This window comes from Schistocerca piceifrons, chromosome 7 (genome assembly GCF_021461385.2).
Source record: "Schistocerca piceifrons isolate TAMUIC-IGC-003096 chromosome 7, iqSchPice1.1, whole genome shotgun sequence".
NCBI lineage: Eukaryota > Metazoa > Arthropoda > Insecta > Orthoptera > Acrididae > Schistocerca > Schistocerca piceifrons.
Genome location: NC_060144.1, coordinates 355,393,531 through 355,412,673, shown reverse-complemented (window position 1 = coordinate 355,412,673; position 19,143 = coordinate 355,393,531). Strand labels below are relative to the sequence as shown.

The following is a 19,143-nucleotide window of genomic DNA, read 5'->3' as shown; positions in this document are numbered from 1 at the left end:
TGAACACATTTGATATGTAGTGGTAGAGCATTGAACAGCTTAATGCTGGAGTAGTAAACTCCTTTTTGTACCAGAGTGAGACGTTTCATTTCTAAATGTAGATTGTTTTTGTTTCTGGTGTTATAACCATGGAATTTACTGTTGTCTTGGTAGATGGAATAATTTTTGCACACAAAGGTCAGCAAGGAAAAAATATACTGTGAGGCAGTTGTTAGGATACCTATCTTCCGAAACAAGTGCCTGCAAGAGTGTCTTTGATGGACCCCACACATTATTCTGATTGCTTTTTTTTGGATGGTGAAAATTTTTTTTGCAAGTGGTTGGTTCCCCCAAAATATGATAGCATATGACATCAATGAGTGGAAGTAGCCAAAGTAGGCAACCTTAATAGTGTCAACTTCAGCCACTGAAGAAATTACCCGTAACGCAAATGTTGCCGAGCTAAGTTTTTTGCATAGATGAAGAATGTGAACTGACCAATTACATTTACTGTCTATGTAAGCTCCCAGGAATTTTGTGTCTTCAACTTTCTGTATTGGTTGATCTCTACATTTTATGTTAATTTCATCGGGATTACTTTGTGATGTATGGAACCTCATATAATGAGTTTTATCTGCATTGAGCGAGAGACCATTTGAGGAGAACCAATTTAAGATGTCATTAAAAACAGTATTTGTAGTTTTTTCAAGATCATGATCAATCAAATGGTCAATTAGAATTGTGGTATCATCGGCAAACAGGGTAAATTTGCTGTTTGTCTCAGAACAAAGAGGAAGATCATTAATAAAGATGAGGAAAAGCAGTGGGCCCAAAACGGAGCCTTGAGGCACACCACACGTTATCGTGCCCCATTCAGACGAGGCAGGTTCTCCAGAAGAGCCATTTAGCATTACAGTCTGCTTCCGATCATGTAGATATGATTGTAGCCACAAGCCAACAGTACCACCTAAACCATAGTATTCTGCCTTTTTCCAAAGAATTTGGTGGTTTACACAGTCAAAGGCTTTCGTAAGATCACAAAAAATACCCACTGGAGACATTTTTTTGTTAATGGCTTCCAAAACTTGGTTGCTGAAAGAGAATATTGCCTGTTCAGTACAAAGACCGGCACGAAACCCAAACTGATTTTTGCTTAAGATACTGTGGAAGTTGAGATGGTCTACAATCCTCCTGTGCATGAGTTTTTCTAGAATTTTCGAGAAGGTAGTTAATAGGGATATTGGGCGATAGTTTGTAACAATGCTTTTATCCCCTTTTTTAAAGAGAGGAATCACTACAGCCAACTTAAGTCTGTCAGGGACAATCCCATCTTGTAGGGATGCATTGTATATGTTGCATAAGACGGGACTAACAAATTTATAACAGTGTTTCAGTATTTTACTAGAAATATTGTCCACACCAGCAGAATTTTTATTTTTTAATGATCTAATTACTCTTATGACTTCGCTTACAGTAACTGGAGATAAGGATAACTGTGGGATTCTGTTGCTAATAGCTTTCTGTAGGAGGGACAATGATTCTTCCATAGAACCATTACAGCCTGTCTTCTCTGCTGATCTCAAAAAGTGGTTATTAAATATTTCTGCAACCAACTCAGGTTTCTTTATGATACTGTCCCCTGTTTTAATCTCTACCTGAGACATGCTCCCTGTTGTCCTGCCAGTTTCCCTCTTTATTACATTCCATATAGTTTTAATTTTATTTTCTGAGCTTTCAATTTCTGATTTTATGCACATACTTTTAGATTTATTTATAACCTTCTTGAGAATGCTACAGTAAAGTTTGTAGTGTTGTTGTTTCTTTGGATCATTACAAGTCCTGAGAGAACTGTATAACATCCTCTTTGTTCTACACGATGTTATTATCCCTGTAGTGATCCAAGACTTCTTGGCATTGCCTATATGACTATTTCTAACTACTTTTTTGGGAAAGATGGACTCAAATACAGACATGAATTCACTTAAAAATGAATTGTACTTTTTGTTTACATCAGTTTCCCTATAAACTCGGCTCCAGTCTATCTCTTTTACGCTATCATTGAATTTTTTAAGGCCCTGTTCATTTATTATCCTAAAAGATTTCCAAGAATGCTCGGAACTGTTGCATACACTGATGTAATTGAGCCTAAGCAATTGACCACCATGATCAGAAAGGCCAAGGATTGGTTGTACAGTGATCTCACTGCATTTAGACTTATCTATAAATATATTATCTATCAGACTTTTACTGTTAACAGTAATCCTAGTTGGGAAATCTACTATTGCCATCAGATTATAAGACTCCATTAAATGTACTAAATCAGCTTTACTATTGCTCTCATTTAGGAAATCAACATTAAAGTCACCAGTAATTATCAAGTTCTTGGACTTTGAGTACAGTATGGATAATAAAGAATCTAAGTGCTTAAGAAATACATTCAAATTCCCTGAGGGAGATCTATACAGTGCTAACACTACAGCTGTGAAGTCATTTCCTGTAATCTCAACACCACATACTTCAATTTGTTGCTCTATACAATGGCTCTTTAAATCTAATGCATTGTAAGATATGTTGTTTTTTACATAAATTACCACTCCACCTTTTTCCATGATGGTTCTAGAGTAATGCGTTGCCTGACAGTAACCACTTAGCTGTAACCTTTCAATATCCTTCACATGATGTTCACTAAAACATAATACATCAGTATCTTTTATTCCTTGTGGTTCCTCTAACAGAACAGTAATGTCATTTACTTTATTACCAAGTCCTCCCACATTTTGGTGAAAAATCGTCATTTCTTTGGAATTAGAGACAGATCTAAACTTTTGCCTAAAAAATTATCGGTAGCTACAGACACAGTACGTTCATTACTAACAATTTCCTGAAACATTTGAGTTTGAAACCGAGTCTGACTTGATGGTTGGAGCCATTCAAGTGCGATTGGTTCCAACTTTGAGGTACATTTGTGGACTTCTTCCAATATTTTTGTTTTTAAGAGGGTACCTAATGCTTTTTTTCCTGATCTGTTCAGGTGCATACCGTGTCTTGTAAATAATTCTCGTCCAAAACTGCTTACATCTACAACACAAGTATTTTTAAAATGCTTACACAACTTTGCTAACTTAGAGTTCGTTTGTGAGATAGCCTCATTTACACAGGACTGTGGAATTAAGTCATGTCTCTTTGGAATGTTCACAACAAATACCTTAGACTGATGAAGCGCCGATATTTTCTTCCTGAGCGACTGTATGGCATCATTCCCTTCGTTGCAGGCAACGTTGTTTGAGCCACCTATTAAGATCACACACTCGTTTTTTACTTTTTCAGGATCACACCCCGCTACAACTTCTTGAAGTTTAGCACCTGGCTTCACAATTCCACAAACATCGGCAGCATTAAAACTGCTTTTCACTATATCAGCCATGCCTCTACCATGACTATCAGCGAAAATGTGAAAACGATTTGTTGATGTTTCACTCACAGCAGACTGGATCACACCACTGCCACTTTCATTGCTGTTAACTGAACGTTGTGGCTTTGGAAGATGAAACCTAACCTTTTTCCGATAGTTTATCGGCACACTCTTCTTACGATTGTTTTCACTTTCAGTGAGACTATTACTAGAACAAAGCACATCAAAATTGTTTACATTCTCGAACCTCGAAACGTTTGCTGTACACGAATTTTTAGTGCCGATTGTTTGACGCTTGTTGTGTACTACCTTCCATTCTGATGATTTATCAGCGTCATTTTGCACCAATGTAGCCGTGTTCTCGCGAAAGTTTTTGTCCTTCTGTCTGTCTTGAAGCAATGGATCCATGTTTCGCTTCGACTTCAGTTCCATATTTTCGGACTTCAGGCTGTCGATTTTTATTCTTAGACTGCTGATTACACATTGTAAACTAGCAATACGCTCATTATACTTTAATAATTCACTTTTGCAACTTACACACGAATTTTTAACGGCTTCACTGTAACTTATTTTAGGAGTAAAATCGCGGATATCTACACACGCCGCCATCTTCCAGTGACCTGTAGATTAAAACTGAAGAAACTGCAAAAAGGTGGGAATTTAAGGAGATGGGACCTGGATAAACTAAAAGAACCAGAGGTTGTACAGAGTTTCAGGGAGAGCATAAGGGAGCAATTGACAGGAATGGGGGAAATAAATACAGTAGAAGAAGAATGGGTAGCTTTGAGGGATGAAGTAGTGAAGGCAGCAGAGGATCAAGTAGGTAAAAAGACGAGGGCTACTAGAAATCCTTGGGTAACAGAAGAAATATTGAATTTAATTGATGAAAGGAGAAAATATAAAAATGCAGTAAGTGAAACAGGCAAAAAGGAATACAAACGTCTCAAAAATGAGATCGACAGGAAGTGCAAAATGGCTAAGCAGGGATGGCTAGAGGACAAATGTAAGGATGTAGAGGCCTATCTCACTAGGGGTAAGATAGATACCGCCTACAGGAAAATTAAAGAGACCTTTGGAGATAAGAGAACGACTTGTATGAATATCAAGAGCTCAGATGGAAACCCAGTTCTAAGCAAAGAAGGGAAAGCAGAAAGGTGGAAGGAGTATATAGAGGGTTTATACAAGGGCGATGTACTTGAGGACAATATTATGGAAATGGAAGAGGATGTAGATGAAGATGAAATGGGAGATATGATACTGCGTGAAGAGTTTGACAGAGCACTGAAAGACCTGAGTCGAAACAAGGCCCCCGGAGTAGACAATATTCCATTGGAACTACTGACGGCCGTGGGAGAGCCAGTCCTGACAAAACTCTACCATCTGGTGAGCAAGATGTATGAAACAGGCGAAATACCCTCAGACTTCAAGAAGAATATAATAATTCCAATCCCAAAGAAAGCAGGTGTTGACAGATGTGAAAATTACCGAACTATCAGCTTAATAAGTCACAGCTGCAAAATACTAACACGAATTCTTTACAGACGAATGGAAAAACTAGTAGGAGCGGACCTCGGGGAAGATCAGTTTGGATTCCGTAGAAACACTGGAACACGTGAGGCAATACTGACCATACGACTTATCTTAGAAGAAAGATTAAGGAAAGGCAAACCTACGTTTCTAGCATTTGTAGACTTAGAGAAAGCTTTTGACAATGTTGACTGGAATACTCTCTTTCAAATTCTAAAGGTGGCAAGGGTAAAATACAGGGAGCGAAAGGCTATTTACAATTTGTACAGAAACCAGATGGCAGTTATAAGAGTCGAGGGACATGAAAGGGAAGCAGTGGTTGGGAAGGGAGTAAGACAGGGTTGTAGCCTCTCCCCGATGTTGTTCAATCTGTATATTGAGCAAGCAGTAAAGGAAACAAAAGAAAAATTTGGAGTAGGTATTAAAATTCATGGAGAAGAAATAAAAACTTTGAGGTTCGTCGATGACATTGTAATTCTGTCAGAGACAGCAAAGGACTTGGAAGAGCAGTTGAATGGAATGGACAGTGTCTTGAAAGGAGGATATAAGATGAACATCAACAAAAGCAAAACAAGGATAATGGAATGTAGTCTAATTAAGTCGGGTGATGCTGAGGGAATTAGATTAGGAAATGAGGCACTTAAAGTAGTAAAGGAGTTTTGCTATTTGGGGAGCAAAATAACTGATCATGGTCGAAGTAGAGAGGATATAAAATGTAGGCAGGCAATGGCAAGGAAAGCGTTTCTGAAGAAGAGAAATTTGTTAACATCCAGTATTGATTTAAGTGTCAGGAAGTCATTTCTGAAAGTATTCATATGGAGTGTAGCCATGTATGGAAGTGAAACATGGACGATAAATAGTTTGGACAAGAAGAGAATAGAAGCTTTCGAAATGTGGTGCTACAGAAGAATGCTGAAGATTAGATGGGTAGATCGCATAACTAATGAGGAAGTATTGAATAGGATTGGGGAGAAGAGAAGTTTGTGGCACAACTTGACAAGAAGAAGGGATCGGTTGGTAGGACATGTTCTGAGGCATCAAGGGATCACCAATTTAGTATTGGAGGGCAGCGTGGAGGGTAAAAATCGTAGAGGGAGACCAAGAGATGAATACACTAAGCAGATTCAGAAGGATGTAGGTTGCAGTAGGTACTGGGAGATGAAAAAGCTTGCACAGGATAGAGTAGCATGGAGAGCTGCATCAAACCAGTCTCAGGACTGAAGACCACAACAACAACAACAGTGAAGCTTGCTCGGTGCCCAGTTTTCATTTGATGGAGCACTTATGTTTTCTCAAGGTGTAGGTGGAATAAAAAAGAATACATATCACACTATTATACATGATGTGCAGTCAATATCATAAGCCATTTTGTCTTTGTTTGACGAAGCCAAAATAGCCAGTGACTTGGGCTGAACATCACATATAATGGCGTGATATTTGTTAATATTACGTTTCTATTCGGGTCTGATGATGGTCTTTACGAAGTGAAATTAATAACCTGATTACAAATAAACATTGTGATCAGGTTGGAATTATAATAAAGCAAATATTATCCTGGATTGCTGCAAAGTTTTTCATGTTTATATCACAACTTGTAATTATATGTAAATATGGAATGTATGTGTCATTACTGAAATGATTTCTGCTTTGAGTAAACACAGTAGCTACACACTTTTCAGTGAAGTTTCACCATCATCAGAGGATTCTTTTCTTTTCAGTTGAAATTATACATACCATAATCCCAAAACTACATATATCACCATGCAAAAATTTTACCTGTTGTTCGACAGAAAATAAAATGAACCCACTGACAATGGTTGACTTGAGAATAACAAGTACGAACCAAAAATTCTACTCACAGCAGAAACCTATTCCCTTAATTATACTTTAAAAAAATTAATACAGTCAGACAGGTACCTTCCACCACAAGAAGAATGTGTGCTTAATTATATAATTTTATAAATCATTTGTTTCACTGTTGGTACCACAGCAGACACTGAAAGTTACCATATTCACTGAAAACCAGTAATATAGAAAGCAAAGAAAAGATGTACATCTGAGTTACATCACAATATAAATACATGGTGTACATAAAGTCTGGGAACACTTACAATTATTTATCACACAAGAACCAAACATTGTATGGATATCATACATATGTCATTTTGAAGAGGACCATGAAAGGGTCTCCCCCCCCCCCCCCCCCATGTACACCACCACAGCTTAGTTTGCTAATTTGCTGATAGTCAGTGTTAGTTGCAAAACATTGCAAGTTCAGGTGCAGAGTGAGCTTTTTGTGTGTTGGAGTTCGACAAATACAAGTGAGCTGCAGCTGTACAATGGACGTTTAGAACCAGGTACAGTAAGAAGCCACCAACAAGGAAGTCCATTTACAACTGGCACATCAAATTCGTTATGACAGGTTGTTGTGCCCGGCAAAGAGAAGCGGACATCCCAGTGTAAGTGAAGTGAATGTGGAGCACGTACGAGATACATCCATAAGGAGTCCAAAGAAATCAGTGTGTCATGCATCCCATGAACTTGAAATGGCTCCAATTACAGTGTGGAAAGTCCTGCAACAGAAGCCATCTGTGAAACCATTCAAATTGGAGCTAGTCAGAAGCTCAATGATGACGACAAAGACAAGCACTTTGAGTTTTGTTCGCAGTTGCAAAAACTGAATGAGGATGGGGATGGTACTGTTGATTGCTTAATTTTTAGCGACAATGCCACTTTTCACACAAGTGGAAAAGTGAACAAGCATCATTGTCGAATCTGGGGTACAAAGCATCCACTGAATACATTGAATTTAAAAGTGAATTCCCAAAGGTAAATGTTTTTTGTGCCTTGTCATGTTGAAAACTGTACGGGCTATACTTCTTCGCCGAGAGCACTGTCACTGGCATTCCTACTTGGACATGTTGCAGCAATGGCTGATGCCTCAAATGCAGTCGGACTCTCTGTTCATTTTTCAGAAGGATAGTGCTCCACCCCATTTTAATCATGAAGTCCATGGGTACCTGAACATGGAGCTGCCACAACAATACATCGGCCGTGCTGCAGAAGGACACAGCTGTTTCATGAAATGGCCACCCCGATCACCAGATCACACTCCGTGTGACTTTTTTCTGGCGTATGTACCACCCCTACCATGTGATGTAGCGGAGCTCCAGGAGAGAATATGGGAAGTGACTGCCCCAGTCAATAATGCCATGCTAGGATGGGCATGGCAAGAATTCGATTAGTGTATTGACATCTGCCTGGTCACTCATGGTTCGCATAGCAAATGTTTGTAAAAAAACTTTCAGAGTTTCTCTTCAAAATGCAATATGTATGACATCTGTACAATGTTTAGTTCTTGTGCAACAAATAATTGAAAGTGTTCCCGGACTTTATGTACACCCTGTAGTTTACTATATACTTACTGTATGGCTGAGTTCCAATGATAAGGTCATCATGTTGTACACATCCCTTTGAGACAGTGAGAAGAGCTACTGAGCCAGTAATGGTCCCAACTAGCAGATGCTCAGAGTTCCTTTCGGTACAAGCCACCTGTGGCCAAGCCAATGCAGTAACCCATGCCTCTTGGGTATCAATCTGACAGTTTTCTGCACTGTAAGAAATGTGTGCGCCCTCTGAAAATAATGGAAATGAATTTTAAAACAGTGACGACAAATTATTCACAGTAGTGCTTATTATCTACCACTGAAAAGACAAAGAAGGACTAAGCTGAACACAGCTCCTCTATGAGGAGAAACTGCAAAGCCATTTCAAAAACACAGCAAGATAACATTAATGTATGGTGCAGTCCACCACACTGCAGTGGAGAGCTGTTAATGTCACTTCTTTGGTGTTTTTAGTCAACCCTGAGGCTGCAAACACATGCAGAGTGCAGCACTAATACGGAGTACCCACTGGAATGGACTGCATGCATTAGCAGCCTCAGAACTGATTAAAAATGCCGAGGTACCGATATTAACAGCTGTCCACCACAGTGGACAACTGCACCACAGGGTAAATATGCTCTGGACTGGGAGAGGTCACAAGATAGGGAAGATAGGGAAAAGGAAAGAATCGCACAAAAAATACAAAAAAATGAACTTAAGGAAATCTATAAACCATGGAGAACAAGTTGAACTGGAAAATGACCACCACATAAGGACATTAACAGGAAATATCATTCATTTTTTAGTCCAAGTGCAAAGCATCATCTGATGAATAACAGAAGATTCAAACCACTGTCTATATTCTACATTATGAACAGCTATATTCATAAAGAGAAGTCAATGGAATATCTTCCCATGGAAAATTTAAGGGAAACGCAGCAATCAATGTAAGTACTCAATTCAAACTTATTAGATTCTAAAATTTTCTCGGATGCTGTAAATTCACTAATGATTTCCCTCTTGTCCGGTCCTCCTCCCCTCCTCTTCCTTCGCCCATCACTTATCCCTCCCCCCAATCACAGATCTTGGGTGACTTTATCATTTAGTCTATCATACGAAAGCTATTATTTGTATCCTCTTTTGTTCTTGATGCATTAAACACAAGAGGGTCACTAAAAATATTATCAGTTTCAATGACAGACAATAGTTTTACTTAACAAGGACTAAAAATTGGAATGTGGAACCCACAGTGAACCACCATAATTAGTAGAATCTCATTAAAAGTACCAAAAGGTCAGATTTGGGCAACTTGTAGTTTTGCAGATACCTATGCTGTGAGAAGAGTTTCATTTAGTGAGAGAGGGAGGAGGAGGAGATACAGGGAGTGAGGAGGAGACAGAGGGGGGAGAGGTAGAGAAAGGGACAAAGGAGCAGATGGACAGAAAGGCAAGGAACAGATGGATATAAGAAGGAGGAGGAGATGGATCAAGCCTTCGGGGGGGGGGGGGGGGGGGGGAAATGGACATAGACAGGGAGGAGGAGAAAATGGACAGAGAGAGGGGATGGAAGAAATGGGCGTGAAATGGGAAGAGGGGGTGATGAAGAGAGAATGTGATGGACAGCGAAAGGAAAGAGGAGGAGATGAAGAGAGAAAGAGATGGACAGCGAAAGGAAAGAGGAGGAGATGGACAGAGAGAGGAGGAGGAGGAGGAGGAGCAGGAGGAGATGGACAGAGAGAGGAGGAGGAGCAGGAGGAGATGGACATTGAGAGGGGTGAGGAGGAAATGGACAGAGAGAAGGCAGGAGTAGAACACAGACAGAGATAGGATGAACAAAGAGAGAGGTGAGGAAGAGATGGACAGAGAGGATAGGGGCAGATGTACAGGAGGGATAGAGACAAGTGGACACGGGGGAGGAGGGACGAGGAGATGGACTAACAGAAGACTGGAATGAACACATACACAGGCAATGTGGGTACTCAGCTAATGTAGTTGTAACTGAAAATTAGTCACACTAAACAATGTTTAAACTGATTAGTCCCTTCCCTTTGTCATATATAATGAAATGATCTGTGCAAAAAGTACCTGAACTAAATAAAAAAGTGTATATCTTCAAGCCACTTTTTTCAATTTATACAAGCGTCGTCCACAAAGTAAGTTCTGTTTCTATTTCTATCAACGACAGCACTACGATCGCAGTTCTGAGCAAGCGCAGCAGTTACTCTGACTCAAGGAGGAGACCTGTACACCATTTTCAGATCGCTGCTGCTGACTCGTGCTTTATAGTGCTCTTTATAATGTCAGCCATAATTCAAAATGCAGCCGTGTGTGAAATCAGATCTGCGATTCGTTTTCTGAATGCAAAGAAAGTTAAACCAAAGGAAATTCATCAGCAAATCTGCGAGGTTTATGGACAAAATGCTATGAGTGATTCAATGGTAAGAAGATGCAACAGACTGTTCAATGAAGTACGTGATCAAGTGCACAATGAAGAACGAAGTGGACACTCGTCTGTGGTTACTGATGAACTGGTTCACACAATTGAAGAAAAGATTAAGCTCAACCGTAAGTTTACACTTAGTGTCCTTGCTATGGAAGTTCCACAAATCACCTGATCACTAATTCATGAAATTGTTACTGTAAAACTGAAATTTTGAAAATTTTGCCCACGTTGGGTATCAATAAAAAACAACGGATGGGCAGTGAACTTCAGTTTTTGACACGCTACAATGACGAAGGTGATGGTTTTCTTTCTCAGATAGTCATGGAAGATGAAACCTGGGTATCGTATGACACCCCTGAAACAAACTGGCAATGAATGGAATAGAGGCAGACTTCATCCACAACGAAGGTTAAGCCTAAGCAAATCTTGACACCTCGAAAAATCATGTGAAGCATTTTTGAGACACAAAAGGCATTTTGCTGATTGATTTCTTACCACAAGGCCAAACAATCAATGCACATGGTTACTGCTTGGCCATTAAGAAATTGTGCCATGCAATACAGAACAAGTGCCAAGAATTACTGTCAAAAGGTTTTGTTTTCTTCCACGATAACGTCCAACCTCACACGGCGAATGTGACCAGACAACTCTTATGGGAATTTCACTGGGACGCATTTGATCATCCTCCATACAGCTCGGACCTCGCTCCTAGCGACTTTCATCTCTTCTTACACCTAAAATCTGTCCTTGGTGGTCAACATTTCAACGATGATGACGAGCTGAAAGGACATGTTACCACATGGTTGAATACACAGGAGGCAGCCTTCTATGAAGAAGGCATACAAAATCTTGTGCCATACTATGACAAGTGCCTACAAAATTTTGGAAGCTATGTAGAAAAGTAGTTTAAGAGTTGTGGATTTTGTACAATAAATATTTTTTTCTGTATCTGTGCACATTTATTTTATATAACCAAATGGAACTTATTTTGTGATTGACCCTCGTATTAATATTGTTTTTGTTGTGTACATAGTTCTGCGTAGTAAGCGCGTACACAACTTTCCCACTAGAGCGCGCCCCGCTAAGCACAACAGCGCAGGCGAAGCGCTCGTCCGTCTCCGCACTACGAGATGGCACTGTCTTAGAGACGGACCAAATTCTGCTTCTGCCGATCCGCGTATTAATATGTAACACAGCCAATGAGATTGCTGCTAACGTAGAACCTTTTCTCCTCGCGGATCACACTCACGCAGTGATACCTGAACGCGCGAGGTATTATGACGAGTGTACAGACCTTCGATCAGTCAGTCTGCATTTGTCTGCACCAGTCTGCATTAGTCCGCATTAGTCTGTGTTAGTCTGCATTAGTCTGCGTTAGTCTGCATTAGTCTATAATCAAGTTTCAGTCTGCGCCTAATAAGATTATCATATTCCTGTACATAGCCATGAAGATAAATGAATAGACACTTTATCAAGTATCAGAGATATGTGAGAATAAGATTAACGTACCAAGACCAAAGGAACTTCAGATTGCCAATTGTAAATAGCATCCTGAACCAAGTTAAGTTATTTTTATGCTTGTTATTATTTTAATAAATGTGTGTGAAAATTAATCAAGTTCTGTTTAAAGTTGGTCACCATCAATCTGCTACTCTGAGCATGCAAGTTGCATTTCTATCGTCTGACCTAACGGCAGAAGATAAACACACCACGATAAGACCACGAGACATATTGCTGACACTCGCCTACTTCGTTAGATCGACAAGTCAAATAATCTGATGGTGTGTGTACCGAAGGTCTTACGTAACGCACACCACAGTTTTTTAATTAAATAGTTACGCTGCTTGGAAAAAGAAAAATAAAGATTACAGAAAGAAAGATTCTTGTAAGTAAAATGAATTTTAACTTAAGTGCACTTACTCCACTTGTGGCTGTCATTTATGAGGTTCATTTCGTAACTATTCTGTGATTAAGAAATGGAAGTTTTCTCTTTGTGACATGTTTGTCTTTTTATTTGCTCTCAGTCTCAAACTGTCTAAATTTACGCCATCTAATATCTATGCACTCCAAGTCTATAGCTCATAATATCCTTGTCTTTCATCTCTGATATTTTATATCAGGGTGCATACGTGGATAAGGAAAAAGAAATTCCTGGATTTTCCCAGATAAGAATACACTCTTTCCCAGTGAAAATACACATTTTCCTGGTTAAAAAATGTCACAGAACTGTGAAACTTATCAACTCCTTAAGTGGTAAAGGTTTTATACACCACTTCCCGCCACTTCAGGAAATGAAACCAATCAAAAAATAACATGTTATGGTAAGACCTTTATGTGCAGCACACAGCACTTTGTTTCCAAAGCACTGAAATACAGAAGTAGAATGGACACACAAATAGAAAAAGTTTATGGTTTAAATTAATATACAAGAAGTATAGCTACAAGAAAAGTTAAGCTTTCACATATAACACTGTTTGTTTCTTTTAAATTTTTTTTTTAATCGAGTGCTACCCTTTAAGATGTATCAGACACAAATGTGCCAGAAAAGTTTTAAATGATAACATAGATTTCTTGCCTTCTGGTGCCGAAATTCTTCTAAATGCCTGGTCCTCAAAGTGTTAAGTTTTGAATGAGAGTCAACCATCCTATGATCTAAGAAATTCCTCGCACATTTTCATACGTAACATAATTCATCTCGCATAAAAGGAAATTTACTTTGAAAGTACCCACCATTTGGAACATTTTCCCACAACCTGTCAGAAATGTAAGCTCCTGCAACACGCACTCATTGGAAGTATTATGAAGTATTGTATAGTCTTCGTCCTGAAGCCTTTGATGCATTTTGCTGTCGGCGAACACTTATGTGCGCACTGTATTTTGTTGTAAGTTTTACATTGGTGTTTCTCTCTTGTTTATGTTTTATTGCCGCAGTGTTATTCTACAGTAGCGGGCTAAAGTAAAATTATTTGTTAGAGTATCAGTTCTTACCAGTCAAAATTACAAAAATTTAACTCAAAAGTAAGACAAATTAAAATTCCCAGAATACTAAGAAGCTCCCGGATCTTTCCCAGTTTTCTCCAGGATGAAAAAGTTCCCAGGTTTTTCCTGAATCTTCCAGTCATCCTGGGGCGTTCTAAAGTTTTGAAGACACAAGAAGCGGTGTGAAACTGGACTGCACTCGCAATTCTCACCTCACTCTCATCAGATGACTTACGTGACGTGACTAGCCGATGCCCTTCTCTGGATATTCAGCTAAGTTGATATCCCAAAAGCTTCTTCTCTGAAGATTTTTGCTGGTTACAGGAATTAATTAGAATTTTTCTCTATTCTTGAAATAATTGGGTACTCGTAGAATACTTTCAGTTCAATCATAACATATTTTCATCTTTCACAGACAACAACTTCTGCAAGTCAACTTAGTCGTCAAACATTAGACTCTGTTAAATCAAACAATGGAAAATCCAGGATGGAATGTAACAATACCAGAGAAGGAAAGTTGCTACTCACCGTATAACGGAGATGCTGAGTCGTGATAGGCACAACAAAAAGATTCACACAATTAAAGCTTTTGGCCATTAGGCCTTTGTCAGCAGTAGACACACACACACACACACACACACACACACACGTGCATAAATGCAACTTGCACACACATCTGCAGTCTCAGAGAGCTGAAACCACACTGCAAACAGCAGCAACAGTGCATGATGGGAGTGGCGACTGGGTGGGGGTATGGAGGAGGCTGTGGTGGGGAAGGGGGGGGGATAGTATGGTGGGAGTGGGGACAGTGAAGTGGTGAAGTGTTGCAGTTTAGACGGAGGGCAGGAGAGAAGGTGTGGAGGGGGGAGGGGGTAAGTAGCGGAAAGGAGAGAAATAAAAAGAAACTAAAAGATTGGGTGTGGCGGTGAAATGACGGCTGTGTAGTGCTGGAATGGGAACAGGGAGCAGGCTGGATAGGTGCGGACAGTGACTAACGAAGGTTCAGGCCAGGAGGGTTACGGGAACGTAGGATGTATTGCAGGGAAAGTTCCCACCCACGCAATTCAGAAAAGCTGGTGTTGGTGGGGAGGATCCATATGGCACAGGCTGTGAAGCAGTCATTGAGATGAACGATATCACGATTGGCAGCGTGTTCAGCAACAGAGTGGTCCACTTGTTTTTTGGCTACAGTTTGTCGGTGGCCGTTCATGCGCACAGACAGCTTGTTGGTTGTCATGCCTACATAGAATGCAGCACAGAGGTTGCAGCTTAGCTTGTAAATCACATGACTGGTTTCACAGGTAGCCCTGCCTTTGATGGGAAATGTGATGTTAGTGACCGGACTGGAGTAGGTAATGGTAGGAGGATGTATGGGACAGGTCTTGCATCTAGGTCTATTAGGGGTATGAGCGATGACGAAAGGGATTGTTAGCAGGGGTTGTGTAAGAATGGACGAGTATATTGTGTAGGTTCGGTGGACAGCGGAATACCACAGTAGGAGAGGTGGGAAGGACAGTGGGCAGGACATTTCCCATTTCAGGGCATTTCTCATTTCAGGGACGACGAGAGGTAATCGAAACCCTGGCGGAGAATACAATTCAGTTGCTCCAGTCCCGGATGGTACAGAGTTAAGAGGGGAATGCTCCTTTGTGGCCGGACTGTGGGACTTTGGGAGGTGGTAGGAGAATGGGAAGTTAAGGCATGGGAGATTTGTTTTTGTACAAGGATGAGAGGATAATTACGGTCAATGAAGGCTTCAGTGAGACCCTCCGTATATTTTCAGAGGGACTGCTCATCACTACAGATGCAACGACCATGGGTGGATAGGCTGTAAGGAAGGGACTTCTTGGTACGGAATGGGTGGCAGCTGTGGAAGTGGAGGTATTGCTGGTAGTTAGCAGGTTTGATATGGACGGAGGTACTGATGTAGCCATCTCTGAGGTGAAGGTCAATATCTAGGAAGGTGGCTTGTTGGGTTGAGTAGGACCAGGTGAAGCAAATGGGGGAGAAGTTGTTGAGATTCTGGAGGAATGTGAATAAGGTGTCCTCGCCTTCAATCCAAATAGCAAAGAAGTCATCAATGAATCTGAACCAGGTGAGGGGTTTAGGATTCTGGGTTTTTAGGAAGGATTCCTCTAGATGGCCCATGAATAGGTTAGCATAGGATGGTGCCACGTGGGTGCCCATAGTTGTACTGTGGATTTGTTTGTAGGTAATGCCTTCAAAGGAAAAGTAATTGTGGGTGAGGATACAGTTGATCATGGAGACTAAAAGTAAGTTGTTGCTTTGGAATCCACAGGGCATCTGGAAAGGTAGTGTTTGATAGCAGTAAGGCCATGGGCATTAGGATTGTTAGTGTACAGGGAGGTGGCATCAACAGTGATGAGCAGGGCACCATGTGATTAAGGGACAGGAACTGTGGAGAGTTGGTGGAGGAAATGGTTGGTATCTTTTCTATAGGAGGATAGGTTCTGGGTAATAGGTTGAAGGTGTTGGTCTACGAGAGCACAGATTCTCTTAGTGGGTGCACAGTAACCGGCCACAATGTGGCATCCTGGGTGGTTAGGTTTATGGACTTTAGGAAGCATGTAGAAGGTAGGAGTGCAGAGAGTGGTAGGGGTAAGTAGAGAGATGGACTCTGGGGAGAGGTTCTGACATGGGACTAAGGATTTGAGTAGTGACTGGAGATCCTGCTGGATTACTGGAATGGGATCACTGAGGCATGGTTTGTCGGTGGAAGTATCTGACAGCTGACGGAGTCCTTTTGCCACGTAATCCTTGCGGTTCAAAACAATGGTGGTGGAGCCTTTGTCAGCAGGTAGGATTATAAGTTCGGGATCTGTTTTTAGATGGTGGACTGCGGTTCTTTCTGAGGATGTAAGGTTAGTTTGCATGTTGAGGGATTGGGGGAATGATGTTGAGGCAAGGTTCGAGGTTAAGAAATTCTGGAAAGTTAACAGGGGGTGATTTGGAGGCAGTGGGGGTGGATCACGGTTGGATGGAGGAGTGAACTGAGTTAGGCAAGGTTCAGTATTGGTCTTTGGTTGAGTCTGATTGGTTGGGTTGGTGGCGAAAAAGTGTTTCCACTGTAGGGACCGGGAGAAGCAGGGAAGGTCTTTAACTAGTCCTGCATGGTTGAATTTGGGAGTGGGACAAAAGGTGAGACCTTTGGAAAGGACTGATATTTCTGTGGAACTAAGACTTCTGGAAGAAAGGTTCATAACTCTTTTGCAGGTCTCTTTAGGTTCTGGGTTCTGTGTGGTGGTGGGAGGTAGTTTTGGAGGGTGGGGTAAGTATAGTAGGTCGGCAAGACAGGGTTTGTCAGCTATGAGGGGGCATGGGAGAGGTTTGGAGGTTGTTTGTTAAACATATTTATAATAACATTGGTCTAGCAAGCAAATGATTTCTGGACATCACATACGTCTCACTTCGTACAGGGCTAAGACATGAAGTAAGTTAAAAGACTATAATCAACTGTTCGTTTTTCTTTTTACAATAATCACATTCACTAACACAGCAAAGAATAGCATATAATTACTCCGTGTTCTTTCACACAGTGTCTGTGGCACAAGCAGCAAACACTTGTCTTTGTCAGTGAACCACCACTCTTACAGTCTTCTCCTAACAAACTTCCAACCTGCGCACAGAAACAGGTGGCGCAGTAAATACGCTTCCACTCTCCCACTTATATCTAAAATATCGTGTATTCGAGATGGTAGAAGGACAATTGGTTCTAGAATTTACGCGGAAATTCTCGAAGCACTACAGCGTATACACCCTGTATATAATTTTGACTATCACAGAGTTTTTGTTTTTCTGTCATAACTTGTATTTATTAGAAAATGTATGATTCTATTAAGATGTCGTTATTTATTTCTCTTTGGTACTGCACTTTTTTTTATAATCTTTACACATTGGAAAAACATGATACACTTCTTAAATATATTAAAGACATGTATTTTAATTTTACACATAATTTTCATTTAACCCCTTTACAATTGATTAACTCAAATGGAGCAGCATCCAGTATAGCTGCCAACAGCACTTTTTCTAAACAAGAGTATATTCGCCTACTGCAGCCAAATTTTGTTTCAGGCATGTGAGAAATTGTTTTCCTTCAGAAAATCGTAAATCTATTTTACAGAACCATGTGAAATATACTGGTGGTTATAATTAAAATGCATCTACTCTCAGATGTCCAGTGGGGGCTGCAATTATCATATGGTACGAAACTTGGTAGATATTGTAATGCCTTAATATGGAACCGACTTACAGTGGAAAAGAAAATTAGTTCTACAGTTTGTTGTATATGAGTGCCAGAGACATTGACAGGACACTGTACACCACCAGATTTCAAAATGGTGTCCAAAATTGGAGCAAATTTTTTTCCAGCAAAAATTGGTTCTGCATTAACACATCAAGTTTCGCTGCCATATAATAATTATAGCACACACTGGACCTCTATGAGTAGTTGCACTTCAATTACAACTAACCATTGTAAGAATTAATTAAGAGATCTGAAGTTTTACTTACCTATACAACATATTTTGAGTCTGGAGTAAATGTAAGCAACAACAACAACAACAACAATAAAGATTGTATTGCTTACCTGGTAAGTACCAAATGTTCACTGTGTTTTCCAATGCAGCTGCGACAAACAAGCCAGATGAAGACCAACACAACTGGCTAATTAATTCATCGTGCAGCTCTCTACCAAACACAGTTCCAGACACTTGAAACATCAGTGTATGTTCCAGAAACAGCTGTGCCATTTCAGTGAGACACCATATTCTGACAGTTCCATCATATCCACTACAATAAATGAGACTTATGAATTGACAAGTACTTTCTACAAGTTAAATTTACCAAGCAAAGATTTTCTTTAGATACTAATCATTGTAAGATTTCAGATCCAATCAAATATGACAGAGCAGCAACACAAGTTGAGCAGCACTGAAGGTACATTAGAATAGAATGTATGATACACAGGTACAAGATGTTTTTAAAATGAATTTTAGTGTGTATTTATCAGATAACGTACCTCGTTGCTAGCAACTGTCTCCCAGAATGGAATACAGCATTATTAACGCGGTTGTCATGACCATCTAACTCATCAATTTGACAGGGAGGCATCACATTCGTGAGGTCTGCAAAGTTTATAGATTCTAGTTCTAACTTAGGCAATACGGTGCACCGAGCTGCAAGGCACTTAACCTGTAATGAGAAGAAATTGCAATGTAAGTTTTTGACAACAGTCTGTCTTCAATCAGTGATAATGGCACTCTACAGAAAATACAAGATAAAATCAGGGAACATAGACCTGATTAAGAGCATACTGCCTGAAAATTCAAAATCCTACCAAATTCTAAATATTCACAAATGATAGTTTCACCAGAAAAATCGCAATTATTAGTTCTG

At 40.1% G+C, this 19,143-nt stretch overlaps 1 protein-coding gene across 1 annotated transcript in view; it reads right to left on the bottom strand.

The window, feature by feature from the left end:
- Positions 1 to 19,143, bottom strand: part of LOC124804616 (probable E3 ubiquitin-protein ligase HERC1) — a 790,356-nt gene that overhangs the window by 200,347 nt on the left and 570,866 nt on the right. The window contains exons 50-52 of the mRNA XM_047264817.1: positions 18,767 to 18,939; positions 18,335 to 18,537; positions 8,344 to 8,553 (exon numbers count right to left, since the gene is read on the bottom strand). Coding sequence (XP_047120773.1) covers positions 8,344 to 8,553; positions 18,335 to 18,537; positions 18,767 to 18,939 — 586 coding nt within the window. The remainder of the gene's footprint in view (positions 1 to 8,343; positions 8,554 to 18,334; positions 18,538 to 18,766; positions 18,940 to 19,143) is intronic.